The sequence below is a fragment of the Tympanuchus pallidicinctus genome, unplaced genomic scaffold, assembly GCF_026119805.1.
Source record: "Tympanuchus pallidicinctus isolate F22 unplaced genomic scaffold, pur_lepc_1.0 scaffold22, whole genome shotgun sequence".
Classification (NCBI taxonomy): domain Eukaryota; kingdom Metazoa; phylum Chordata; class Aves; order Galliformes; family Phasianidae; genus Tympanuchus; species Tympanuchus pallidicinctus.
The window spans coordinates 25,101,269-25,116,772 of record NW_026294739.1 but is presented as its reverse complement, the minus strand read 5'-3'; the positions used below and the strand labels follow the sequence as shown (position 1 = coordinate 25,116,772).

Below are 15,504 nucleotides of genomic sequence, written 5' to 3'. Positions count from 1 at the left end.
CGTGCTGCTTGCAAATTACGGCACTTCGTGCCGCTTTTGACGAGCAAGCGTTCTGAGAGCTCACATCTCCTCTCACCGAAGCACTGCTGTCCTTCCCAATAAGGGCTTCCCCAAGTTAAAGGTCTCACGTGCAGCATCTCACTTTATTCCTGCCTTTCATACTTCTTTACTGGCGTTTGACATACGCAGTGCGAGCCGCTGGGCTGAGAGCTCTCCTGCATGTGATCCCTTATGGAAGAGAGCAGCGAGGCAGCACGCTTACTTTCTCTGGTATTGCTTGCACATGTTCTCGAGTCGTATCTCTCTGCTAGGGGTAAATCATATTTATATGTCCATGTGCACTTCAGAAACACCCCGCTGTCACTTGCATTTAGTCCTTGTTCAGCCATCAGCAGGCAGCTCTGGGGCAGTTGCTAAAGACCTGTTGTTAGGGTAACACTTAGAGCTGGAGTACCAAGGAGATGGATTTGTACATCTGTAATTCATGTAACCTTGATGTCAGCTGTACTGGTGCTTAAGGGCTGATTTGCTATGCCCAATTTGCAGGTGCAGTCACTGTGGCTGAGCACACGGTTGTGTGCATGCAATGGCTGTGTCACCTGCACCAGTTTTATGCCTTTGGGTGGCTAGGTTGGAATTCTGTGGATAAGGGAAGAGAAATACACCCGGCTGTGACAGTCTCTCCAGTCCCAAATCTGCTTTTCTCACTATACCCTCAGCTTGTCTTCTGTCTTCCCTGCTTTCCTCTGTTGTCGTGTTCTCTCCATGAAGGCAGTGGTCCCTCTATCCAATTTTTTGTGACCATTTCTTGTCACTTTAATTAACTTTTGCAGTCAGTAAGCCAAATGTTTCTTGTCTTCTGTCCACAGAGCAGCTTCTGGAATGCTTTATGTCTCACCTCTGCCCATCATCTTTCTTAAGCTCTCCTAATGCAAACAGCTCACTGAGGCTCTTGTCATAAACGATTTTGCTTTTGATTTCTGTTGAAACAAAGAGACGTCCTGGAATGTACCATACTGACACCATAAGAGTTAAAATGTCTGGCTGGACTGCTGTACTGTGAGTTTTCTCAGACCTGCAGTCATTTCTCTAACAGCAGCGCACGAGATGATAGTCATTAAAATGTCTTGATGAACAAAATACAGACTTTTGTTCAAAATAATCACAGCACACGGCCGTGTTATGTAGGACAACACAACTACTCTGTGTGTACTGACAGCTGAGGTCATACCAAGAGTTAAAACACAACTATTTTTATTGGATGTTACTGCAAAGATTTATAAACCCATTTCTCCGTATAGCGCATATTGGTAATAGATTGCACTCCAAAGTGTGGTCTCGCTATTTACAGTACAGTATGTGCTTTCCTTTTGCTGACACCCATGGAAAGGAAACTGTTGCACAGCAGCAGATGATAATTTCGATCGGTTTTCCTCCTTCCCTACTCCCACCCTCGTTTTGGAGACACAGAGAGGGGCTGTAAAGCAATTTTGAATAACATGGCCCTGTCACTCGCTGGTCATCAGTCCTCAGCCTTTTAGAGCGCTTTGGAACCAAATTCTTGATGCCAGTGCTTTCCTCCTGTGTGTTCGAGTGGCTTTTTGAACAAATCTGTACTAAAGTAATCAGAAAACAAAAGGAAAATGATGATGTCTGAAGGGATACGACGTTCCCCTTGAGCACGTTAGATCAGTGCCCGTGAATTTCAGATTCTGAGGGCTCTGTTATAATGCAAAGGAAAGCACAGAGCTCTTAGCCTGGCATTTTGCTGCTGTCACCTTCATTTCTCTTGCAGGAATAGACATGCACTGTTCAAAGGGCTGTACAGCAGCTTGAGTGTAATCACTTATGTACCTCAGGATCCTCTTGGGCTGTAAATTTGTAAACACAGTAGGTTGAAAAGATGGTTTTATTGTGCTGGGCATGGCAAGCAATTAATACAAAAAGAATACAAGAATTTTAAGAGCTCCTTCAAGCACAGCCACGTTGACCGAAACCAAATACTGCAGCTTTGGGTTGGCTTTTAACTATTGCAGATCTAAATCTGAGAAGTTTAGAAGTACTGAAATTGCAATGATTGGTGAATGCTCGGATGGTTCTGGTTTACATCACAGTTTGGAAATGTTGGCTTCACTTCTTTGCTTTTTGAAGTGCTTTTTTCTGCAGTTCTGGGTTATAAATTTCCCTTAGCATCCAGTTGGACACCCCCAGTTCAGAGTGCTTTAGCAAACCTCTGTAAGGTTACAGCAAAATGGTGTGAGAAGTGCCTTGAAAAAGCTACCATGTATGACAGGTTTCCTTCTCAATTTTTAATCTATTTGTCCAGATGTTGAAATGAGTATTTTTTGGAGCCTGACAAGTATTTTTGCACTGCTTCTTGTACAATTAGGCTTCCACTTCGATGGCAGAGTTTGCAGATGCTAACGAATGTGGTTTGTGTTGGCAGTGGGGCTCCATCTGTATCAGCTTTGTTTCAAAACGGTCCAACTCACAAGTCGTCAACATGGTGTTTTTATAAGAGTTTGGCAACTTTGCACCAGATGCTGGGAAGTGCAGAATGTGGCTCTTTAAATGACTCCATAATAGTAGCAACGCTTTCAGATTTGAATTCTGTGCTGTGTTTTTATTGGATTCTATTGAATCCCGCGTTGAGTTTTAAGAGGTTGTTTTACATGCAGCTTTATGCGACCCCATGCTTATCATGCACACGTTGTGAGCACTATCAGCAATAAATAAAGCTTTCTCCAGTTTGGGCTTAGGAGAGCTGGATCCTTCTGTTGCCATATTGCTTGTCTTCGATGCAGTTTCCATGGGTGGAAGCGTACATTTGGAAACTTCATGGTAGCGATGCTTCTAAAAACACAACTGTGCACACTTAATTTTGTGAATATTGTTGAAGCTGCTGCTGAAATCATCCCGCTGTACAGCTTTGGTGTGTTTCTAACTCTCACTGTTTTTCTTTAGGCTGTTCTGAGTCGTTCAGCTCCTTGTTTGCCCGGTGTGTGCGTGGCAGCATCCATCAGCGCTGTGTGTTCCTGAAAACAGGGATTTGAGCTGGGTGCCATCCCTCTGTGTTTCTCTGTAATTACAGGTCATCTCTTTTATAAATTTGGGATCTCAGAATCTGACTGGTATCGAATCAAGCAGAGCATAGACTCCAAGTGCCGAACAGCCTGGAGGCGGAAGCAGCGGGGGCAGAGTCTGGCTGTGAAAAGCTTCTCCAGGAGAACGCCTTCGTCGTCATCTTACAGTGGTTCAGGTAAAGAACCACTTTTTTTTTTTTTAATCTTTGTATCTGCAATTGTCTTTCAATATACCTTGCACAGGTGTGGTGGCAATGCTAAGTCACAGCTTGAAGCAGTGATTGAGCACCTGGTGAGAAAGCAGGGCCAGCCTAGGGGAGCTCAGGTGTGTGCAATGAACCTGAGTGATGGAAGGGATGGAGCCAGGATCCACCCCTTCCCAGCCCTCATTTAAGGGTTGGCAGTGGAGGTGAGGGTATTTTGCTGGTAGCTCCTCTGTACCTGAGGCCTTCTGAAGGTAAGCAGCTTCTTTTGTTCCTGTGTCTATGGCTGTTGCATTTGAGCAAGCCCTCACTTGCTGTAGCCTAGGGCTCTGCTTCTTTGCTGTTGCTGCTGCATGTTCCATCGCATTGCAGATTTTTTTTCTTAAGGTATAGCTGTGACTGGTGCACACTGTACCTGCAAATTTGATTTTTTTTAATAAGAAATATAAATTGAGATAATCTTCCTCTCTGTTTTTTTTTAAGTGGATTTTGTATTATTATTTTTTAAGTACTGTTTATCTTTGGCAAGGAGAGCTCTCCGATACTCATTACACTACCAGCATATTTCTGCAGTGCTCCTCGAGGAGTGACTGCAGTGTTCGTTTAGTAATTGGAGGCAGCCACTCATAGTTCAATCATTGTAGATTCAATGCAATCCAGCCACCTTCTGGTGTATGTAGAGCCTTTGGTGGCCTCCTGGGGCTCATACTGTAGTCAGTCTCAGGTAGCAAGAACATCTATTGCTTCTACAAACTGTGGCTGTAAAACCACTGATTGGAACGTACTGCTGACCCAAGAAAGGAAACGAGAGGTGTGTTTGTACACCAGAAGGAGAGGGAGAAGGGAAACTGTCTCTAAAGAAGTTGTAAAATATGGACTTGTCAGGAAAGAAAGCGTAGCACCTCCCATTCCATGAGAGAGTTGCCTTTGGTGATTTGTGTGTTCTCTGAACTTTACTGGTATGGTTGGGAACGTCCATCCTGTGTGCTAACTGAACCAGTTCACGGTGTGCAGCATCACACGGGTAACTTGCTGTGATGGACTGTAAGTAAAGGCATTTCATCTGCAACTGACGTTCATGAGTGGAGTCAAATGAATAAACCTTCCTCCGTGTGTTCACACCATTTAGTGGGACGTGCTAAATTTTGCTTATAAAGTATTTTCCTCTGTAGAAATTAAATATGTTGCAGCCGATTCTGTGTTTCCACATAGGTGTGTAGGCATGAATAATAATAACAAATGAAAAATACCGAGCTAAGAAGTGTTCTCATAGGACGTTTCTGGCTCATGCTTTTAATATAAAGCAGTGTTATGGGACATTTGTACATCGTATATTAAAACCAGTGCTTTGGAAGTGAGCCCAAAGAAAAGGAAGCAAGTTTATTTGCCTGCATAAAATTTTTGGTTGCATGTTAACACTAACCACTGTATCTCATGCAAAGAAAGCCAAAATCTGCTTTCAATGGAAAATTTTATGTGCTGGAACTGGGAATCAAATCCAAAATTTTCAAATTAAAACAACTAATCAACTTAATGATAACCATAAGCTGTATATATATATGTTGATGGGATTTTTATTTTCAGTCTCCTTAGAGTAAAAATGCAGTAGTGAGGGGTTGTTACAGGCCTCTGCTCATTAGGCCATACACTTTGTCTGTCATTGAGATTTATTGTTAAAAAATATTATCTTTAATCTCCTGGTTGGGAGCTTTGGAGAGACGTATAAGCACAGATTCAGGGAGTTCTTAACTTCAGAAAGCCATAAAGTAATATGTTGTGGGTTGTTTCTTTCATTAAGCTGAAACCTCCAGGTGTTTTCTTTTAGCCCTATCCCAGTTCCACAAACACCACTCAGCGTTATCTTGTTCCTTGGGCACAAAATGCACCTGGGGTAACTCCTGGGATTTGAGCTGGTCCTCCCATCTCCTGTATTTCCCCAGTGCTCTGTGCATCCTGGGGCTCCACTGTACAGCACGTCTCAGCTCTTCTGGGTAGCAAAGAGGCGGCTGCAAGTCTGAAGTATGCTCCTAAAAATGATGGAGACCCAAAATATGGTCTGAAGTATGGTGAAGGTCAGTCGAGGCATCCTGACATGTCATTTGCAGGACTGTATATAAGCCGTGCAGCCAAAAGTAGAGAGCTGGCAATAGCATTAACATCTGCCTTTGGTAATGGTACGTGAAAATGTTCCATGGATTCTGAGTTTTTTGTTAATTTCTTTAAAATATTGCTCTTGCTAAGAATGTCACTGGCATCGTTTTCTGGGAGGCTGTAAAGATGTTGGATGAATTCACCGCTACATTCACACCCACTGTGAAAGCTGTGTTAGAAAAACAGCCCTTTTCTCAGGGCCAGGTGGTCCTCAGGGAAACTAATTGCATTCTTAAGGCAGGTGGGAGTGGGATTTCACCTGAAGGAAGAAGAGGTAGGAGGAAAAGTAGGATGGTGGGACGGATAAGGGGCTGAGTCAGAAGAAGGGAAGAATCGAAGATAGAAAGGAAGAGGATTCACATGCTGTTCAGAAAGGTAACCGTCCTTGCTGCAATGATCCTGGTCTGTTCAGGTATCTCCGTGAGCTGCTCAGGCTTTGTCTTTGTGGTTTGACATCTCTGGAAGCCCTCGATGGAATTACAGCATCATAATTCACAGGCATCTGTTCCTTGTTATATATGCTGTATAGTGGATATAGCAGAATTCCTGCTGCCAGTTAGCAGGAAAGAGAAGTAATATTTCACAGCTCTGAAGTAAAGGAGGTCTGTATTTCACAGTTATGACAACATAGCTGTCAAATATGGCTTTTTAAAGTGTTACATATGAACCCAGACAGCTTTTATGGTAGTGTTTGTTTCAAGGGGCAAGTTAAGGTGAGCCTCAAATGGTCTGGAATGCAGCTACTTGAGAACCTGTCTTTCCCACTATTGTTAGCAAGGCTGTTAGGTCAGCTTCTAGGTGTGCTCTGCAGAGGAATATCTGTGATTGGTTTCACTGTGTAATACCTGCTCCATGCCCCTTTGTATGTAATGGGCAGCTTTTTTGCATTCCTCCATGTATTGCTTAAAAAAGGATTAGGAATAACCATGGGATAACACCTTCTGATTGATAGCAAAATGGTCACCATTTCCTAAGGAAGCTTTAGGGCTCACTTTGGAGGTGTGGGGAGGCACTGGCACAGGTTGCCCAAGGAGGCTGTGGATCCCCCAGCCCTGCAGGCATTCAAGGCCAGGCTGGATGTGGCTCTGGGCAGCCTGGGCTGCTGGTTGGTGACCTGCACACAGCAGGGGGTTGGAGCTGGATCAGCACTGTGCTCCTTTTCAGCCCAGGCCATTCTGTGATTGTGATTTTATGTTCCCATAGCATTCAGAAAACACTTCTTTTTGAAGATGCTCCACTGCTATCAACAAATATTCTGAGTAGATGCATAGTGTCTGCCATGCAGCCGAGCTGTTCTCATTAAGTGTTGATTTAATTATCATAACTGTAATCATTAAGTGATGATTAAATACGATTTTGAGGACCTGAGTGTGAATGAATGAACTCCACATTCCCCAAATGAAGTCTTTTTCCGTAGCTTGGCAGTGTTTTCCTGACTACAAACTTGTAGTATATTGTAGTTCATGTTAAAGTTGGGATGAAAAGGTACAACAGAAAAAGAAAAAGACTCAAATCCAAAGCAGTTGTTTGGCTTGAAGTAATATTATTTTCATCACCTCTCTCTGGGATCTGATAATAGCAAGGTGGCTTTCTGTTATATCTTCATATAATGGTATATGTTTAAATCAACACAAAGTTATTGGCACTTGTTTCAGATGTTGTAAAGGAGCACCATTCTCCTTTGTTAAATCACAGAGTAATAGAATATCCTGAACTGGAAGGGACCCACAGAGATCCTGGAGTGCAACTCAATGTGTATCACAGTGTTTCTTGAATGTTGCTATGTGAGAAGTGTGGAATGGCTTCATCCTTTTTGGTTTGGCAGTGAAAAATTGTTGAACAGCTCAATGTGTGTCCTGGTTTCAGCTCTGTCATTGGAAATAGTATTTGTGTTGGTTCTTGACATAGTGTCAGATCAGCGTGGCTCCTGCTCTGCTGCACTCCCTCTCCTACGAATTATGGCTCTTGATTTACCAGAGGTGCTTTTTAGAAGCAATTAATTCGCTTCATTTAAAAAATAAAATAAAACACAGCAGTCTGGAACTCACCTGCCTGTGACCTGATTTGTGCTGCTCTGCTTTCGAGGGATCTTACGGGTGGTTGACCACAGCATCAGCGAGGCTGCAGGGATTCCATCTCCAGCTGGTTGCAGTCCTGAGCAAACTGCTGTGGTCAAGCCTGGTTTGAGCAGGGGGATTGGATTAGGTGATCTGCAGAGGTCTCTTCCAACCTCATCTGCTCTGTGGTTTGGTGGGTTTTATGAGCATTGAGTTATTGCACACGTAATAGATAACTTGGAAATATTTACATCCAAGAAGAATTGCTGTTCTTGAGCTTAATTCTTCTCCACTTGTTGAACGCATCCAAACTTGTAGGCTTTTTCTGCTTCTTGTGCATAGAAATCCTCATGGTGTGTGGCTTTGATTTGCATTGTGCGTGTGAAAATGATAACAGATTTCCTCTCTGTTCTGTTCACGATAAGGAAAAATTAGCAGTGGAAATGTGGCAGAGAGCACAAGGCCGAGCCCACAGTCCTTGCCTGGACCCCACAGGTTTTTGGCACTCGTTGTCGTGTACTGTTCATGTTTTAAGAGCTGAAGAGGAACTGAGCTGCAGACTAGGATCAGGAAGCTGGTAGGGAGATACCAGTGAACGCCTCTTCTCTGTCCTCCACCCCCTTGGATGCTTATAAAGATTGGTCTACATTTAATTGACTGAGCGGCTTGACAGCATCCACAAGATTTATGGCTTGCATAAAGTTGTAGCAGATTGTTAAATGGAGACAGAAGTTGTTTCCTTATTTTTTCTGGCTCTTCCATTGCCTGTTGTTGGACTTGAGGCATTAATTGCAGTGGGTTGCTCATCTTTGAGCCAATGCTCTACTCCTTAATGTGTGCTTTTGTCTCTCCCTTTTTCTGATAGAAGTTGTGCACGTGGCTGCCATGATAATTTAGAGAGATGCTCTTGTTAAATTCGTTAGCAGTCTGTGGAGGGAAGGGAGGAGGGAATGAGTTTCTTGAGAGGAGGATTAACTGCAGAGTGCCTTCTCTCCTTTTCTTTTAATTTCTCTTAAGATTGTTAAAGCTGTTATCACAGTTTTCCATATTGGAATTATTAGTTAGGCCATGACTTTGGGATTTACATGTAGATTTGGGCTCAAGTGCTCAGCTGTGCCAAGTTGTCACATGTGAAAACAGATGGCGTGGCCAAATCTTCAAAGCAGTTCTGCAAAACTGAAGCTGTTGAGCACTGGGTGAGTCAGGTTGAGATAATGGTTTACAAGATAGAGTTGTAGTCCTGGGTAATGGTGTATTTTTGCCCCCCCCTTCTTTCTTGTTTTTAAAGAGGGCTTTTCTTCATCTGCCCATTAACCTTTCCTTGCTAGAACTACATATCAAGGAGATGAGAAAACGCATCCTAGGCTGTAAGCAGAAATGTGGAGCCTACAGGGAAGCAAAGCACTTTGGAATGGCAGCATACAAGTGAGGGGACTTAGCTGAAATCCCATCGACTGCAGAATCCAAACCTCCTCCATTTCCTTCCAAAATGAGAACGCATGCTCAACTGATAAATACAAAGTCCAGGGAGAATAGGAAGAAAGAAATGCTGAAGGGAAGAAGGAGTACTTCAATTTCTTTTTTTCCTCCTGTATCACAGCATAAGCAGCTGTGGAATGGTCAGGGCAGCAGTGCTGTTCTCTGGGTGGCTCCAAGCTCATCTCCATGAGGGTGCTTTGGGATTGCCATAGGAACGTGCTCAGTAGCAGTGCTGTGTGCTGCTCAGCTGATGTCCAAGCGTTGCACAGCACGAGTTCAGCTGTATGGCTTCTCTGTGCCAGGGATTCTCTAACATATCAAAGTTGTACATGCAAAGCCAGATAGTTTACATGATGGTGATTTATAACTGTTGACACATCCTCTATTCAAGCTGTGTGCTATTCATGTTTGTGTTTGTTTTTAATGGGGGATGTTTAAAATGGATAAATATTGCTTTTGTCTGGTCAGATATTTGGAGAGAAGTGGTGATTATAAAGGCTGTTTTGTTATTAGACACATTTCAATCCTCTTCTTTATTCTCAAAGAGGAAAAAAGGGGAAAGAAATCACAAAACAAATAAAATTGAGCCAACTGTGGTTGTTGTAGTGAAGTCAACATGAAAACTATTCATGGGCCGTGGAAGACATATGCAGCAGGATGGCATTCAGTCCTTATCTTCTGTTCTCTTCTGAACAGCTTAACTTCTGGCATCTGTGAGCAAAAGATGGTTTATAAAGTTGAAAATGACTTTTTCCATATAATATATTGGTACTTGACACTTGTGTGTGTACAGTGTGTAGATATGAAGATACATAGGTACATGGATGCTTACCTAAATGAAGGCTCATGTATTTGGACGTCTGTGTCGATGTTGGGCTGTAACTCAGCTGTTGAGCTTTGCAGCAGGGCAGTGGGAGGACAGAATCAGCACTTGAAGTGGACGATGAAGCCACTGACCATGGAAAGCATGAGCAGGTGTCATAACATGGCAGCAGGCCGTGGCACTTCTATTTGGCTGCCACTGACGTTTCTCAAACCACAAACAGAATTGGTTAACCTGGTCCTGAGTGCTGTACAGCACTGTGGGAGGTTCTGGAATTGCACAGTGACCAAGAGGGCTGCATTTAAGAAGCGATGCATTTTGGGGTGTTACCTGCTAATCAAATGCAAGGTATCCAATGGGTACCAAAGCCATGTACTTGTGTTTACTGAGCTATTCCATTAGTGTTCTGGTTGTAGTTACACATTTGCGGATTGTTGACATAATTACAGCTGTTTGGTTATTAAACAACTGAACTTTTCAGCAAAGAAGTAAATACAAGCTTGGTGGCATTGAATTCGTTTCCAATCCCCATGTTCTGACTTAGGCTCAAAATTGTCTTCTTCCACAAACATTTGCAGGCACGATGAAAGAAGGACACCAAATGGATGATTTTATTAAAGGACATTTCCATTAAAATTTTTGTATGATTGTATAAAGCTCAGTCTTGTGAAAGCAGCATTCTGTTCTCAGGCTAATCTTGGGCTATTAAGGAGAAGTATGAAAAACTTAAGGAAACCAGCTTCCTGTTACATTGGTTGTGCTTAAAAACACACTGCATCAGCCATCTCTGAGCAGGATGAGGCCCTGCCAGCCTTTATTTAAACAATTCATAACATCTTGTAAGAAAATTATCTACAGCAGAAGTAGAGTGACAGCACTTCTTAAATATTTTTATTACGGCTTCCTCCACTTGAAGGGTTTGAAAGCCTTATAGCATGAATGCTACTGTGTGTTAAATGTTAATGTGTTTTATGTTCTCATGTAGCGTAAAAGTCGTTGTGAGAGCAATAAATACTCTGGAAAAGATGTTGTAAAACAAACTTGCTGCTTCAAAGATTTTGTCTGATAATATTTTTGTAGCATAGCAAAAGAAAACCATTAAACTGATTGTAGAAGCACTGTATATAGAAAAGCCTGTCTTCAAATACATTATTTTAAGAGCCTGTTATGACAGTGCTGTTCTCATAGTCGTCTCAGATGTAGGGAGAAAGGAAAAGAAGCTGGGACTCGTGCAGAATCTTATTCATCTCTGCAACATGGAGACCTTTCCAATGGAGATGCACTGTCTGGTGCCATTTCCCTGTAGTGATGTCTTCTCTCAGATTGCCTCTGCTCCCTTGTATTCCATTACACCCTTCTGGTATGGAATTATTAACATTATTGTGTTATTATTGACCACCACATGCATAAAAACTTCAGGTTTCAAGGAATGATGGTATTTGAGTGGTTGTGTATTATGATCTAATTCTAGTTCATTTACTTGCCTCTTATGTTTGAGGATCTTTTCCATGAAGGTGGAAAACCAAGAAAATGAATGTCTGTCAGCTTGTAATGCAGGTTAGTCAGGTAAAATCTACTGCTGAGTTTCCTGGTGGCTGTCACAGCGAGCAGAAGGAACCAACCGGGTCCTGTAGTGTTCAGCTGCATAGCAAGTCTGTGTGCTTTGCCTGTCATTTGACCTTTGCAGATCTCTCAATCTAGATTCAAAAGATGCTTTTTAAATGTATGCTTTCACAGAGGCAAAACAGCGTTTGGGGCTCCATTGAAATTTGTAGCAAACGAGCAACGATGTGCGTAAAAACATTAACGTGGAAATGATCTGCGTCTGCTTCCTTGTATTCCTCTGTTTTTAAGAATGCTTTGTTGCACGGCTGCTGGCGTGAGATACACAGATGTAACAAAGGTAGATTTGTGTCTCTTTCAGAGGGTCCTCAGAGCTCAGTGTCAGCTTCAAATGAGATCCAGCAGAACCAACCACAGGCACTGCACTACGCACTGGCCAACGCCCAGCAGGTTCAGATCCACCAAATAGGAGAAGATGGACAAGTCCAAGTAGTATGTATTCAGCCTTTTCTAACTTGTTTAGACAATCCACGTTAATATAAACTTTGCTTCAACTGAAATTTAATTTTTCTTATGGTTCCTAATGACTCATTGTCATTTAGTAAGCGTGACTTTCAGAAAATAAACATTGAAGGCTTATGTAAAGAGTTATTGGCAAGAATATCCAATCCATGCAGGACTTGCTCGCAAAATCACTGCAGATAAATATGCATTCATTTCTGTATCTCCTATGAAGAAAGGTTGAGGGAACTGGGCTTATTTAGCTTGGAAAAGAGAAGGTTCTGGGGAGACCTGATTGCGGCCTTCCTGTACTTGAAGGGAGAGAATAAACAGGAGGGGGAACAGCTGTTTGTGAGGGTGGATGGTGATGGGACAAGGGGAATGGTTTTAAACTGAGACACGGGAGGTTTAGGTTGGGTATTAGGAGGAAGGTTTTCAGCCAGAGGGTGGTGAGGCACTGGCACAGGTTGCCCAAGGAGGCTGTGGATGCCCCATCCCTGCAGGCATTCAAGGCCAGGCTGGATGTGGCTCTGGGCAGCCTGGTTGGTGACCTGCACACAGCAGGGGGTTGGAGCTAGATGAGCACTGTGCTCCTTTGCAGCCCAGGCCATTCTGTGATTCTATCTAGAATTGAGAAGTCAAGTATCTTCCCGGCCCTTTGCTTGCATTTGTTCCCATAATACTAACAGCAGTCTTACAGCCTGTACCATTCACCCTAAAGTAACAGTTCTAACTATGACTTTCGTAACAAAAATGCATTTATGTGATTCACAGAATCATAGCTTCATTTATTTTCAAGTATGACTGCATTCTCAGGCATTTTTGAACATCTGTTGGCCGAACTGTTACATATGTATTCATTTAGATACATGTATATAAGCAGAAGTTATAAATATTGACATTTTTTGACCGCAAGACAGCTATCAAAGCTCAGACAATGATTTTTTTTTTTAAGACAAGATTTGTGTATTCTGACCAAACATACCTTAGTTCAGCTCCTGTGTGCCACGGTTTAACTGCAACAATCATTTTTTTCTTTAAATTATATGTAAGAAAGGAAGAAAACAGTGAAAAGATGGATGGTGCAGTGTTTCTCACACATGTGGTTTCTGATGTGCAACATTCAGAAGTAGTAAATTACATCTGCATGTCCACTGCGCTGTAGAAACCTGAGGATGCAATGCATGCAGTCCACCTGCCATTAGCTTTCAGAAACTTTGGGTTTTGCAGCTTTTATGCACTCTCATATAAGGCGTAAACCTTTTTCTATGGCTTTTTCACTGGCTGTGTTCATGATTTTGAGGTACCCAGAAGCCTTGAGTGTGGGCCTGTGGGCAGTGTACAAGTGCAGAGCAGGACTGAACGGCAGAGATGTGTACAGACCTGTGCGATGATGTAAACCCTCTGTCCATAGAAACCAGGCTGCAGGAATCTTAAGAGCTACTGAGCAGCATGGCAGCCCATAATACCCACTGGTCTGCCCGTTGCAAGGGTTTTGGTCAGTGCCACTGCAGAGAAGAGTTTGGGTAGGATAATGAGGTGCCTTTGGCCAATACTTCTGTCAATACTCAAGTGAGAGAGGTGGCAGACAGAGGAACTTTCATCTCGCTTTGGTCATAAGCTCACAAGATAACATGGTAAGGTTCTTTGTCTCTTGGTTTTTCCCTGTATGCTTTAAGGAACACACCTTGCTTGCTTTTTATGTCAGTTGATTGTTAAAGAGTACTTTAAAGTCTCGAAAGGCAAAGTAGGAGAATGACATGAAATACAGGGATGCAATGGACAAAATAGTTACGTTTGTGGATCTGAGTAATGAAAGTTTACCTCATTAAAAAACTATCTGGATCTGCCAATCATCTTTTAAGTAATTGTTGTGCAATCTGGGAGAAAAATCAGCTAATACCCACAATTGAAACGTGGTCATAATTTGCCTGGCATGTAGGGAGGGATATGAAGCAGATGAAGATGGTGTTGCTTTTTTAATTCTAAGGAATGAAGCGCGTGAGGCTGAGAGTCATTACTATCACAGTAGTCATTTATACTGTGTGGATGTAAAGCAAATCAGTGTTGAACTGAATGCTGGGGATTTCCTGAATGTAAGCTTTAAGAGTTAAGATTCAGAAAGGTTTTGGTGGAATTCACAAACAAACTACAGAGGCTGTCCTTGAAGGCCAGCTCTGTATCTGCAGAAGATGAGTGAGCAGTTTTGTTTTGGAATGCTATGAGATACAAAGGCAAATAAAGTCACCTTCTTCCCCCTTCCTCCCCCCGTCCCCAGGCAGAAAGGATTGCTTGTTTGAAAATGCTGTAAATGGATCTTTTAAATGTTCCTTGCTTTTCCCTGGGAGCCCTGAGAGCTCAGTGTTAAGGAGGGAAACTGATTCTAATCTCGACGTGGACTGGGCTGTGCTCTAATTTTATATACAGTCTCTATTGTCAGAGTGATACTTTCAGTATGTTTTTTCTCCCTATAAATAGATGGTTTCCTTCCAAAGGAAATGAAACTGTTTGAAATAGAGGGATCTGTGTTTCTTTGAAAATCACATGCAATTGTTCTTGTGTTATAAAATAAGAAGAGCCTTTGACAGAATTCCAAATGATTATCTTTAATCTCTGTCTCATGCAGGCATATTAAAATGAACACAAAGCCTTATAAACTCCCAAGTAGGTTATTTAGAATCCAATCTCCCTCCAGGTAAATCACGGGGGCAAAGACCTCTCTGGGCTGGTGAGGATGCACAAGGAATTCCTTCCAGCCTCTTAACCACGTTTCAATCAAATGATAGGCATGATGCCATTCTGCAGGGGTGGTGTGGCCAGCCACGCTGAGCATTAACCTTATTAAAGCCCCTAGGGCAGATTCTCAGCTAATACAAGCCAGTGTAGCTGCATTGGAATTGCTAACCTTATGCCAGTTTATAGCAGCTTGAGAGGTCGCTGTTAGCATGGCAGCGTGCCTCGCCGTAACTTGGCTAATGACAAAATGCATGTGATTTTAAAATAACCTTTTAGAGACAATCTGTGAGTAGTTTTGTCGTAGCTCTTTGAAGAACTGAGTTTCCAAGGCCTTTAAATGGGTTTCTTATTTTGAACTCATCGGTTTGGGAGAGCTAATGCCTCTCTACCAACTCCTGTTAGTCCCATGTATCAGTCACAATTGCAGGTTCTTCCTTTATAGAGAAATGTACTATATGAATGTGCTTTTTATTATTATTATTATTATTATGCCCATTTTCTTTTTCTCTGATGTGAAAAGGAATGACTGAAAGATGGCAAAATATGGGTACACCTTGAGTTAAAGCAATCTTAAACGTTTTCCATTGGAGAAGTCTTTTTCTTCCACCTACGACTGTGAATGTTTTAACTGCATTCAATCCAAACAAGTAGTTTCTTGCTCTAGTTTTGGTTTCCTTCTGATGCTTCCTGGTGTTTTCTTTTGTTGTGGATCCCGCAGGGCCATCTCCACATAGCCCAGGTTCCTCAAGGCGAGCAGGTCCAAATCACGCAGGACAGCGAGGTGAGCCAAAGCTTTGGGTACAACGTGGGGCCCTGATGTGGGAGCCTGTGTGAGATGTCCATGACTGTGCTAAATGGTCTTTGTTGGAGATGGAGCTGGGTACTCGGAGCATTATAGGGAACCTAGG

General features: G+C 42.5%; 1 protein-coding gene across 10 annotated transcripts in view; it reads left to right on the top strand.

Moving 5' to 3' along the window:
* BANP (BTG3 associated nuclear protein) overlaps positions 1-15,504 on the top strand; it is a 126,403-nt gene that overhangs the window by 50,668 nt on the left and 60,231 nt on the right. For 7 of the 10 annotated variants that reach the window (XR_008207602.1, XR_008207601.1, XM_052686254.1 and 4 more), the window contains 3 exons: positions 3,092-3,259; positions 11,721-11,851; positions 15,306-15,377. Coding sequence is in view for 8 of the 10 variants with exons in the window: in XM_052686254.1 (XP_052542214.1) it covers positions 3,092-3,259; positions 11,721-11,851; positions 15,306-15,377 (371 nt within the window). In the remaining 2 variants the exon portion in view is untranslated. The remainder of the gene's footprint in view (positions 1-3,091; positions 3,260-11,720; positions 11,852-15,305; positions 15,378-15,504) is intronic. The other 3 variants (XM_052686260.1, XM_052686257.1, XM_052686255.1) reach the window with 1 other exon arrangement.